The sequence below is a fragment of the Vipera ursinii genome (assembly GCF_947247035.1).
Source record: "Vipera ursinii genome assembly, chromosome: 2".
Lineage (NCBI taxonomy): Eukaryota > Metazoa > Chordata > Lepidosauria > Squamata > Viperidae > Vipera > Vipera ursinii.
Genome location: NC_139513.1, coordinates 26,181,643 through 26,195,006, shown reverse-complemented (window position 1 = coordinate 26,195,006; position 13,364 = coordinate 26,181,643). Strand labels below are relative to the sequence as shown.

The following is a 13,364-nucleotide window of genomic DNA, read 5'->3' as shown; positions in this document are numbered from 1 at the left end:
TTCTATTCTATTCTATTCTATTCTATTCTATTATTCTATTCTGTTGCAAGATCCTTGCGTGATGACATCACGCACATGCATCATTTTGGCACAGCAAGATTTGATATGGATACCGCCATGTGGTAGCCTTCACTTACCCATCATTGCAATTGGCCATTCCATCACTAACCAATACAGTTGTTAAATGAAACATCATGTGAGGGTGCCCAACTTATGATATCAGTTTCAGCTGCGGTTGTTAAAGAAATCTTTGGGTAATCGTTAAGGTCAACATCAAGTGACTATGACTTGTGATTTCCTGCCGCCTTCCCCAGTGCCTTTGTTTCTCTGAATCCGGCTATGAAGGTCCTCACGTGGCAATCATGTGACTGCAGGAAGCCGAGACAGGAGTGAAGCACCTGAATGGTGGTCACCTGACCACGGAACGCTGTGTTGCTGCAAGTTCAAGGTCTGTTTGTAAAGCTACTTTTTCAACACCGTGGTAACTTGGAACAGTAGCTGAATGAGGCAACGGTAAGGAAGGACTACCTGTACTGTAAAGCCTCGGCATGTCTTTTTGTCTGACAGGACAGTCAAGCTAAAAGACAACTGAGCTTCAGTTTGGACATCTATGATGATCTTGCAGTTTCAGTCTTCTCATCTTTAATATGGAAACTGCATACCAAATACCAGGGTTTTCTCCTTTTCATGAACCCACCCAAAATAATTGCCATTCTGGATTGCAAAATCCTCCTTTTAGAAAAGAAAAGAAAGCATTTCTGGTTGATAGCTGAGGAAAACATGTAGTTCTAAATCTTGATTCAAGGTTGTCTTAAATGCCATTGCCACTAATGCAGTGATATATCAAATCAAGGTTCATATTGCAAGTTATTTATATGTGGGAAAATGAGCTCAGTGACTTTTCCGAATTCAGAAAATTACCTACTTTCCAAAGAAGCTGTACGTTTTATCAAATATACACTGCAGGGCAGAGTGTTCTACACCTGCCTGCATTGCCAAAAAGAAGAAAAAATATTTAGAGATATGTAACAACAACAACAACAACAACAACAACAACAATAATAATAATAATAATAATAATAATAATAATGTGTTTCTATAATTTACCACAAATACAGAAGTTGGTGCCAGTTGAGGAATCTCAGACTCTAATTTTTCTTGAAGATTCTGGTCATTGATGCAGCTGTGTGAAATCTCAGAATTGCTCAATTCACCAAAGCCACTCAAATTTCTAGAGATCTGGGATCAGTTTTATTTTATCTGAAAGCGGATGTGACCTGTAATGTGGTCACAGGTAACATCAATAGAATTATTAGGGAAACTAGCCAAGCATGCGTGTGAGAGTATATTCCTTTATCTGCTACATTTTGTGTGGTATTTTTTCTTTGAGAGTTCCAAGGCAGTAGGCATGGAAATTTCCACTTACAAGCTAGTCCTCTCTTAACCAGCTTTCATGTAGCAACTCTTTGAAGTTACAATGGCACTGGGGGGAAAAATATGTCTATGACCAGTCCTCTCATTTACCATCCCTGAAATTCATGTGATCTGAAATTATGTCCCCACAATTATGTGATCAAAATTCGGGCATTTGACAACCACTGCATATTGATGATAGTGGCAACGTCCTGCTTATCTCCCCCGTCATTGTCTCTCCTCTTTGGCTGCCCGAGATGGCCGAGATGAAGCATGGCCGAGATGAAGAGGATGCTACACCTTCCTCCTACTTCCTCCATGCTTCCTGGAGGCAGGGTCACGCCCAGTGCTGGCAGAGCCCTCACAGCACCCCAGTACCACTGAGTCCTGGCTACCGCCTCCAACGGACCTTCTTCTTACAGAATAACAGAGTTGGAAGGGACTTTGGAAGTCTACTAGTCCAACCCCTTCTCAAGCAGGAGACCCTATACCATTTCAGATCAATGGGTGTCCAGTTTCTTCTTTAAAACTTCCAGTGTTGGAGCATTCACCATCTCTGGAGGCAGGTTGTTCCACTGGTTAATTGTTCTAACTGTCAGGACGTTTCTCCTTAGTTCTAGGCTGCTTCTCTCCTTGACTAGTTTCCATCCGTTGCTTCTTGTCCTGCCTTCAGGTGCTTTGGAGAATAGCTTGGCTCCCTCTTCTTTGTGGCAGCCCCTGAAATACTGGAACTATCTAGACCCGTACCAATCGGGTTTCAGGCCCGGGTACAGCACGGAGACGGCATTGGTCGCTCTGGTGAATGATCTCTGGAGGGCCCGTGACAGGGGATGCTCCTCTGTCCTAGTCCTATTAGACCTCTCAGCGGCTTTTGATACCATCGACCATGGTATCCTGCTGCGGCGTCTCAGGGGATTGGGAGTGGGAGGCACAGTTCTTCAGTGGTTCTCCTCCTACCTCCTGGGACGTTCGCAGTTGGTGTTGGCAGGGGGACAGAGGTCGACCTCGAGGCCTCTCGTTTGCGGAGTTCCTCAGGGGTCGGTCCTCTCGCCTCTCCTGTTCAACATCTACATAAAGCCTCTGGGTGAGATCATTTGTGGTTTTGGAGTTGGGTATCATCAGTATGCTGATGATACCCAGCTTTTTATTTCGACCCCAAACCACCCCAGTGATGCCCTCGACGTGATGTCCCGTTGCCTGGAGGCGGTTCGGGTCTGGATGGGGAGGAACAGGCTTCGGCTCAACCCTGACAAGACTGAGTGGCTGTGTGTGCCGGCATCTCAGGAAACTCAGAGTATTCAATCTCTTACTATGGGGGGTGAGTTATTACTCCCCGTAGATAGGGCCCGCAACTTGGGAGTCCTCCTAGACTCACAGCTTTCTTTAGAAGATCATATAGTAACTGTGACTAGGGGGGCCCAGGTTCGGCTGGTGCACCAGTTGCGGTCCTATCTAGACCGGGATGCCTTGCGTACAGTCACTCATGTGCTCGTGACCTCTCGGTTAGACTACTGCAACGCTCTCTACATGGGGCTGCCCTTGAGGACCACTCGGAGGCTCCAACTGGTGCAGAATGCAGCCGCGAGAGTCGTGTTGGGGGGGTCTCCCAATACTCCCATGTTACACCTCTGCTCCGTGAGCTGCATTGGCTTCCAGTTGCCTTCCGGGTGAGATTCAAGGTGCTGGTAATGACCTTTAAAGCCCTACATGGCATGGGTCCGGAGTACCTTAGGGAGCACCTGCGGCCAGCATCAACTTCCCTCCGCCCAGTGCGCTCCCACAGAGAGGGCCTCCTCAGGGTGCCACCGGTCAGAGAGTGTCGACTGGTGACTGGTGACTGGTGACCCCCAGGGGAAGGGCGTTCTCTGTGGGTGCGCCTGATCTGTGGAACCGTTTACCGGTTGAGCTCCGGATGGCTCCCGACCTTCGCTCCTTCCGACGTGATCTAAAGACCTATTTGTTTGAACAAGCCGGCCTGGTCTGATGGGTTTGGGTTTTATTACTGTTTTTATGTAATTTATTTGTTGTATTTGGGCATTATGGTTTAATCTCTTCTTAATTTTTGTATTTCGGTATTTTAGTATTTATTGCCCTGTTCACCACCCTGAGTCCTTCGGGAGAAGGGTGGTATACAAATAAAATAAATAAATAAATAAATAAATAGATAATAAATAAATAAATAAATAAATAAATAAATAAATAAATAAATAAATAATAAATAAAACTATCATGTCACCCCTCATCCTTCTCTTCATTAAAATAGACATGCCCAATTCCTGCAACCATTCTTTGTATGGTTTAGCCTCCAGTCCCCTAATCATCTTTGTTGCTCTTTTCTGCACTCTTTCTTCTTGTTGTTATCCAAGGGGTAGCACAGGGGCTAAGCCAGGCAGTGGGCTTGTCCCCACCCCTCACTGCTGTCCCCATTTGGGGGGGGGGCAGAGAACAGGGTGGGATACAGCAGCCTCTTCACCTTGACCATGCTGCACTGGGCAGAAATAAGGGAGAGGAAAGATGGGGCAGATGGGAGGAACTGACCTGGAAGCAGTTGACACAGGACAGAAGGAATGAGTTGGCCTCTAATAAAGGAGAGTATTTGTAGGTCAGGGTTGACATGAGGGGTCCTTGGTGCTCTCTGAGCTTGGTTTGTTTTCTTTTTTCTTGCAGACGTTTCATTACCCAAACTAGGTAACATCATCAGTGCTAGTCAGAGTTGGCCTCTTTTGGCTTAGTGATCCTCTGAAAGCATCTCTTGTCTTGGAAGAACCAAAGCTTGAAGCTGGGGTCAACCAAGGCAGGAATGGCTTGGATTGAGGTGAATCTTTACCTAACAACAATGCAAGGTCCTGTTAAAGAGCCTTGGTGGAGCAGTGGGCTAATGCCTCCTTAAGTAACACCAGCTGCCTGCAATTAGTGCAGGTTCGAGTCCCACCAGGCTCAAGGTTGACTCAGCCTTCCATCCTTCCGAGGTAGGTAAAATGAGGACCCAGATTGTTGGGGGCAATAAGCTGACTTTGTAATAATGCCGCTTGGGGTGTGTGTGAAAGCCCTAATAAGCAGGCATATACATAGAATGAAGGCTACTGCTAAGCTTGTAAGCCGCCCTGAGTCTTCGGAGAAGGGTGGGATATAAATGGATTTTTTTTAAAAAAAAGACAACAACTGGGACTGCTGGAACTGCCATAGCTAAGCAGCCAGGTTATGTGATGTTTCACTTAAGAACCACTTTGCTTAGCAATGGAGTTGCCAGTCCCAGTTAGGGACATTAAGTGAGGACTGCCTATATTTCATTCCCAAAACTTTTTTCCGATCAGGCCATTCGCTTGAGTGTGGTTGGCTATAGCAGACATGTCAAACTCGCAACATCACGTGACGTCGCGCAACCTATCGAAGCCTTTTTGCCATTGCTGGCAATGGAGTGGGTGTGGCTTCTTGATGACACATCTGGCCCATGGGCCGGCAGTTTCACACCCCTGGCCTATAGCCACTCAGTTAATTCTGTGGAAACCTGAACCTAAATTTCTACAATTCTGGTCACATATCTTAACCACTACATACATATATTCACTTTCATAATCTGTGTGGGATTTTTCTTGACCACACATGTTTATTTTTTTATAGATTTTAGGCTACTCACCCTTGCACTCATTATATAATGAATATTTTCTAACTCAGACAAGCAAACAGTAAACAACAGCCTAATCAAGAAAATACCAAGAACTGACTGACAAGACAAACCACTTAACTATATAAACAGACAGCAAACCCCACTCCCTACTAGCACTGATGGTGTTACCTAATTAGGTAATGAAATGTCTTCGGGAAAACCATCAAGCTCAAGGAACCCCACAGTTCAACCTTGAGCTACAAATATTCTCTTCTATTGGTAAGACTTTTTCCTGAAATAGACTCAGATTTCTGTTGGGGCAAGGCATATAGAGATCTATCCTCCTCTTGGCTGTAAAACCCAACGTTGAGAAATAATAAAATCATATAAGCTCGCCTTCCTCTCCAGTCTGAGCTTACTACCTTGTGTAGTTGGCCTTGGCTGTCACCCAGGAAAACAACCGTGTGTCCATCTTCGATGCTGGCAGCCACGGCAGTTAGTCGGGCATTTGACTTTTCCAGGACTGGTGCTGCTTCAAGGGGCACTCGACTCGCCATGGGGCTGGGAGTGTGGTCCGACCCACAAGGATAGGCAGCCAAAGTGTCCTTTGGATGAAGGAAGAAAACATGATCAGTGGTTTTGACACAAATATATCATGATGAGTTCATGAGATCAAGAATACTCATCACTGCCCAGGGCACCATTTCTCAACCTTGGCAACTTTCAAGATGTCTGGATTTCAACTCCCGGAATTCCCCAGCCAGCATGGATGGTGGCTAGAGAATTCTGGGAGTTGAAATTCAGACATCTCAAAGTATGTGGGTAGTAAGTGGATGGGAACAGAATAGAAAATCACATGAAGTTGTGTAGTGCACCAACAAATGTCTCCTTCCATAATTTCGACAAAGATAGTCTCCTCACATAATTTAATAGTAGTAACAACAGAACTTTTACCCCACCCCTTGGCTGATGTTTGACATGGTAACTCAAATAAAGGTATTCCTTCATTGCTACCATCATCAGCATATTTGTAAGCACCTTCCGACCATTAAGTGATGGAGACAATGTCCAACCATTAGATAAAACTATGTAACAATATAATGTGCTTGCATTCGCCATCTTGGTAATTGTTCATGTTACTTGGACTGCATATAAAGGCATAAATTAATTAATATAATAAAATGTAATGAATTGTGTCTAAGAATAAAATAAATAAGTAAATCTGAGAGAGATCTGGGAATAAAATAAATAAATCAGAAGCCAAGGCATTCATCGCAATGCAATCGGGAGACAATATCAGAAACAAAAACCTTAATTGCTTTCATTGTTGACTGAAAGCATGGTAAAAGACCTCTTTGCAGAACATTTTCAAGGATTTGAAAATCAGCAGCAGATACATAGGGGAAGAGGTGGTAGGCCTCTAACTATTTCGATTGCAAATGCTTTAAGAGTTTCATAGAGAAGAACCAGCATGAGGAACTGTATTCCAGAATAAACCAGAAGCCAGCACAACCGATCAAAGCGCTCAGTTATGTGGTCTCTAAATTGCAAAACAGTCAGTCGCCTTAACTTCTATGTTTTCCGAAATATGTGGCTTCTGCCCTTTTATTAGACTGTGCCAGAATAATCTAAGGCAGAGGTAGGCAACCTTGGCTCTTTTATGACTCGTGGAATTCTGGGAGTTGAAGTCCACGAGTCATAAAAGAGCCAAGGTTGCCTACCCATGACTAAGGCAATTTTGCACTACAGCTTAAACTGCTTGTTTCTGGGGGGTGCTCCTTAAACCAGCTTCAGAAAATCCAGCCTGGATTGCACAGGGCCAGTTGATGCTCTGTTTGGACTACAGCCATTGATTGTTTGCTTCCATCCATGCAGGGATTGGTTGCCTCCTCTGTCTATTGGTCTATCTCAGTGGTGGCGAACCTATGGCACGGGTGCCAGAGGCAGCACTCAGAGCCCTCTCTGTGGGCACCAGCGCCATGCCTTGGAGGTGGCAACTGTCCCTCTTCAACCAGCCTCCTGCTAACTTGCCGAGGTCCCACATGGCTGGATGCATCCCAGCATGGCTGGTTTCCCTCCCCCCCTACCCCGTCCCTCCTGGCCTCGCATCCTCTCCTTTTCCCAGGCACGACCCACTGCATCGCCTCCTCAGCTGTCAGTCGACCATCCATCTCGGAGGTGGCTTCTTTGAACTGCTGGCGATGGGCTGCGGAGCCCCAGAGTGCGCCGGTCGAGGGGCCAGCAAGCTGTGACTACTGATGGACACCGTCGGCTCCCATGTGCTTGCTGGCTTCTGTGTCCGAGGGCCGATGGTGTCAGGCAGCAGCTGCCCTGGCCCTTGCCTTGCCCCGTGGCAATGGCACCCCAACCCTGCCTCACCTTATCCCGCAGGACAAGCCTCCACACCTATCAGAGACCCCCTGGATCTCACCCAACCCTGCCCACCCCCCAAAGGTGTCCCTCCCCACGAGCGACATTGAGGTGACTACATCCACCTTGGCCACATCCACCCAATCTTCCATGACCACCACAGCCACAGCCACCCAGTAGGCCACACCCACCTGGCACCCAGCGATAAATAAGTGGATTTTGGGTTGCACTTTGGGCACTCAGTCTCTAAAAGGTTTGCCATCACTGGTCTATCTTTTAGTGATCCTTCCCATCTCACAATTCCCTGTGCCTTTCTTTTGCTTTTCCAGATGTTGGCTGCCTTTATACCCCCTTCCACACTATCTTTGGCCCTAATGCAGAGGTCACTGCTGGGTCATCCACAGAATTATAAAACAATGGCACCTGCCGATAGAGACAAAACACAGCAGCCCAACAGGCCAGGAAGAAATGGCTTCATGGAAGGGGAAGGTGCTGTAGTACAGGGCTTTTCAACCAGTGGTACGGGTACCACCTGTGGTACATTGGCACCTGGCAGGTGGTATGCGACCGTCTTAGAAAAGTGGTAGTGGGGGAGGGGAATGAGCTGAACCGGTGGCAGCACCGCACAAGCCTGAGTGAGAGACAGCTGGAGCTGCAGGGCTGTTAGGGCTCGGTGGAAGCGCCAGGATCAGCGCTTCTTCGGGGCTGTCAGGGCTCAGTGGAAGCACCAGGATCAGTGCCAGACTCGAGCTGGAGCTCGGCGCTGATCCTGGCGCTTCTGAGCCCAGAAGAAGCACCGATCAGCTGGAATGTTGCAGCATCTCCAGGGTCTTGTGATTTACATTCAGGGTGATGTGAAGTGACCAAAACCTGCTGCAACCACCCAGAAGACGGGGGGAATAAAAACCAAACACCCCCCACCCCACCCCCACTGCCAATCCTCAACCTCGGACAGGAGGAAGAGCACCGCTGGGCAGGCAGGCAGGTGTTTTGCTCAGCTGTGGCTTGGGGGGCACTTTTTAAAGTGCTGTTGTAACTTCAAACAGTCACTAAGCAAACTGTTGTAAGTCAAGGACTACTGGTACTTCATCACTTTTTTCCTTTTTTTTTTGGTCATCAAGTTTTTGACACCTTGCTAGGCGACTGGTGGTACTTGGGTGTTGCCATATCCTAAAAGTGGTACAATGGGTGAAAAGGTTGAAAAGCCCTGCTGTAGTCAAGCGGAGCTTTATTAAAATAGTATACAAATAGTCCTCGACTTACAACCACAATTGAGAGCAAAATTTCCATTGCTAAGCAAGGTTGTTGTTAAAGTGAGGCGAGCCCAATTTTTTTTGCCATAGCTAAGTGCCTCACTGCAGCTGTTAAGTAGATCACATGGTCATTAAGTGAATCTGGCTTTCTCCATTGAATGTTCTTGTTGAAAGCCAGCTGGGAAGGTCACAAATGGCAATCACATGATCCCAGGATGCTGCAGTCATTGTAAACACATGCTGGTTGCCAAGCAACCGTATTCTGATCACGTTGGCTGTGGGGATGCTGCAATGGTTGATAGGACAGGCCATAACCACTTTTTCCAATGCATTATAACTTTGAATGGTCACTAAACGAATGGTTGCAAATTGAGGACTACCTGTAGATCTGAATTCAGCTTACAGTGGGCCCAAATAATTAGAGTAATCCAAGATAAACTTGGGACATGTGATGCCAACACCCACTCATGAACCGTACTCAGAAAAAAAGGTTAGAAGAAGCTGATAAATCATGTAAAATGGCGGGAGGGGACTTTAATAAAGTCTCTGGCAATCAGCTTCTTTAGCACACAGCACTCCTTTAAGTAGGGATTTATCATTTCCACTCCTCATAGCCAGCCAAGATGGGCGCAGGTCCAAAATGCATGAGCTTGGCCTCGCTCCTCTGAGCAACCTGTCCATCAAGCCGCTTAGGCTGCATGAACCGAAAATCATCGTTTCTGAAGCACTGTCTATCTCTGTCATCTCACCAGCACCTGTTCCGAATGTGAAGTCCTAGCTGGGAGAGACACAAGTTATTCTATCAGCAAAGTCCTTTGCAGACCTGTGCAAAGCTCCTGCTCAGCAGTCTAAGTAGTATGTCAACTCAGAAGGGCTGCTATCTCTCTGAATCACCACTTTTGTATTTGGCTCTGGATTACAGACTTCCATTGTGTCTGGGAGACGGGGATTTATAAATCACAATCCTGGGCAGAATCTGAAAGAAGATGGACTAATTTACAATGGAAAGCACATTGCTTCCTCCAATTAAAACTCTCTTCTTCTTCCTCCACGTTGACGGTGCAATGATTCAAACCCAGCCTGATCTCTACCACAGTTACCATCTGTTCCATTTGCTGGTCATTCCCCAGACCCACTTTTTCTACACTTGTCCCCATCAAATTCATATTGCAAAACAAGAGTTCACTATAACTCCTCTAAGGGTAAGATGTGAGCCTGGGAGGACTTTATCAACCCTGAAGTTGGTAAAAGCTCCCTAGTCATCACTTAACAATGGGGGGGCGGGGGGGGGCTGCTTGTTTGTCTCCCCAAGCTTTAGCCAAGGGCTGAGAATCAGCTAGAGCAGGGGTGTCCAACTTTGGCAACTTTAGACTTGTGAATTTCAACTCCCAGAATTCATGCTGGCTGGGGAATTCTGGGAGTTGAAGTCCACAAGTCTTAAAGTTGTCAAGGTTGGACACCTCTGAATATTAGTCTTGTCAGGCCCAAAGCCAAGAATGACACGTGGTAGGTAATTCTTCCAAGCTGATGTCTTTATTGTTTACCACCTAGCTTGCCAGACTAAGTACTCTATTATCTGCATCTACCATATCCTCTGTGAACTATTAGGGAGGGGCTGTCTTCGCCCTCTTTCTCTCACACATAACATCTGGGCTGAGTTGCCCCTTACTTCTCTGAAATGCACCCCTCTCCCCTGGGGATCCAGTACCTCACTAGATCCCATCACAAGTCCTCAGTGTCAATAGCATTAGTGCAAACACTCAAAAGATACTTACTTCAGAACTGTTCCTTGATCTGGGCAGCCAAGATGTAGTCTAGACAGGGCTTCTGTTGTGCCTTTGTTTTGCCTGCTCCCTTGGATTTGATGGAAATGGAGTCCAATTATTATCCTCCATTTAACACCCTTCCAGGTTTTCCTACTGCTTCTTCTATCCCTTCCCTTCCCACAACCGCAAAACCAACAAACAGAAAATAAGACAGTTAAAGAGGCTAACATCTTATTAGGTCTCCTAGTGCACTGGTGTCAATAGCACAATTTATCTACGCAGGACACCAAAATTAATTAGAAGCTGACCTAAGCCAGCTTGTTTATTAGAATCTGACAGCACCACTCCAAGGCCAGACACCTGCAAAAACCAAAAAAGCAACCAGCTACGTATCCTCCCCAAATCATTATGAAACCAGTTCATCCCTTACTTAGTCCAATCTAAGGCAATTCCAGATGTTTGGGATCACAATTCCCATAATTCCTTGTGAGCCGGCCTGTTTTAGGAGCAGATGGGAGGTGAAAACCCCTCCATATAGCCAAATGTTCTGCAACTCCCACCATCACAGTTATCTCTTGCTATCATGTGTATCCTTTGTCATTATTTCTGTGGCTGCTTATTCACCAGCTATCTGCACTGAGAGACTTCATTTCAGACTTGGTTTTCTTATCTCAGAGCTTTGGCTTCTCTTTTCTCTAGCCAAACAATGTGCAAATGTAAATATGCAGGATGCTATATTTTATCATGGAAATCAAGGAAGAAGAGAGTCTCATTGGACTACAGCAGTTAAACAAATGAGTAAGCCAGTCTTGATTTATTGGGCCTGTCCAGGACTTCCACTCTCTAGCCCTGCATAAAAATTTTCCTGGAGCTGGCTAGAAATCCTATGAGCTAAATTTAAAGAGGCAGGATGCCATCTGGGTCCAAGAAGACGGCCTTATAGAAAACAGGAGGAGAGATTCAGCCTGGAAATAAGGAGAAATTTCCTGACAGTGAGACCAATCAACCAATGGAACAGACTGCCTTCAGATGTTGTGGGAGCTTCATCAGTGGAAGCTTTCAAGAAGCTTCTACCATCTGTCAGAAATGGTGTAGGTTCTCCTGCTTGGGTGGGGTGGGGGTTTGGAATAGATCAGAGGTAGGCAACCTTGGCTCTTTTATGACTCGTGGACTTCAACTCCCAGAATTCCTGAGCCAGCGTGGCTCAGCTTGGAAACCTCTCCCTTTCCCCTCAGCATGGCTGGCTCAGGAATTCTGGGAGTTGAAGTCCACGAGTCATAAAAGAGCCAAGGTTGCCTACCCCTGGACTAGATGATCTACAAAGCTCCTTCCAACTCTTTTATTCTGTTCTATTCTAACAGATACGCTCTTCTGTGAAAGGGAGCACATTTGCTTGGGACATTCAGCTATGCTGTTGCCCAACATTTCACATGAAATCTGTTTTAGCTATGGAAAGTCTGGCAACAAAGATCTCTAATCCAGGGCTCTCCAAACTTGGCCGTTTTATGACTAGTGGACTTCAACTCCCAGAATTCCTCAGCCAGCGTGCCTGGCTGAGGGATTCTGGGAGTTGAAGTCCACGAGTCGTAAAAGGGCCAAGTTTGAAGACCCCTGCCCTAATCTTTTGGAACTGGTGGGCATCTCTGAAGTTTTGAAAGCATGTTGTGGTTTTTCAGGCAGATGACAGAAGCTGGTCCAACCGTGCAAATGATACTGGTTACTTGCTATGCTGGGTTCTGACCCAGACCATAACACGGTGGTGTGGGGAAAGGAAGACTAACTCTTCTTTATGCTTGTTTCCTGCCAATCATTGCCCTGAAAGCTATTTTTTTTCCAAAGTATCCCTGCAAATAGTCTTTAAAAGCAAAAGGCCAGAGGCAGAAACCTCCCTGAGCTGCAGGCCAATCCCCATCGAGGTCCTGCAAGGCTGTGTTTTCTCAGAAAAAAAAACATGTTTCAAGCATGAATTTCTTTTTCTTTTTAGTATTCTTCATGTCCCGTGCAAATTGATTCAGATACACATAGAGGTAAGCCTTGATTGTCCAAAAGATTCTCTCTCCTTCTCTCTCAAAAAGTGATTTATGACCTATCCTCCAAGTTACAACCATTGTAAAAAAAACAAAAAAACCATCCCCATAGTCACATGATCACAATTTTGGGGCACTTGCTCACCTGCTTGCATTTATGACCAGTTGCAGCATCCTGCAAGGAAGCCAGATTTTGCTTAATGACCAAATGATCTGCTTCACAACCATAGAAAAAATCACTGTAAAAATCGAGTCCTGTCCTGTGATGATTTACTGAATGAAAGTATCACTTAGTGACTAAATCCTGGTTCCAATTAGGGTTGTTAGGTTGAGGACTACCTGTCCTTATGAATTTCTTGTCACCCAAACCCTAATCTGAAATAACACAGGTTTGCTGAAGTTCATTCAGATCATCAGAAAGCCAGGCCAACGGTTTTGTAGAGGAACTGACCAAGCTAATCTTTTGTCTGGTGTTTTTAGCTGTCCACCAAATGTTGAAAATAGAAACCAAAGCTGGCTTGGGAATTTCCTGAAAAAATGACTTCCAGAACAAACCTGTACAGAAGGACTGACTGCAAAATTGAGCAGAGGAAAAAATAGACTTTTGCCTAAAAAAGAACAGAGAATGACCACTGTCAGGAACCAACTAAGCTAAAAAATGCCTCTGGCAATAAAGCTAAGAGATAGAATGTGGAGATGACCACAAAAGAGATTTTTTTAAAAAATCCTCTCTTAAATTAAAGGCTAAAGGTTAAGTTCTCAAACCACTGGGTTAGTCCAGGTCCCTACAACATATTTATGTAGCTGGAATCCTACAGTGCTAAGCCAATACTGAGGAGATAGGATGGTCCTTCCCACCGTTCTTTTTTTATTCAGCCATGAGATTTATTTTGATACTGTACATCTATTTCAGTAAAGACATTATAAT

General features: G+C 45.6%; 1 protein-coding gene across 1 annotated transcript in view; it reads right to left on the bottom strand.

Annotated features, from left to right (window-relative positions):
- The window catches only part of PLXNB1 (plexin B1), a 141,381-nt gene that overhangs the window by 78,284 nt on the left and 49,733 nt on the right, over positions 1-13,364 (bottom strand). Inside the window, exon 3 of the mRNA XM_083355930.1 lies at positions 5,443-5,625. Within this exon, the coding sequence (XP_083212056.1) occupies positions 5,443-5,625 (183 nt within the window). The remainder of the gene's footprint in view (positions 1-5,442; positions 5,626-13,364) is intronic.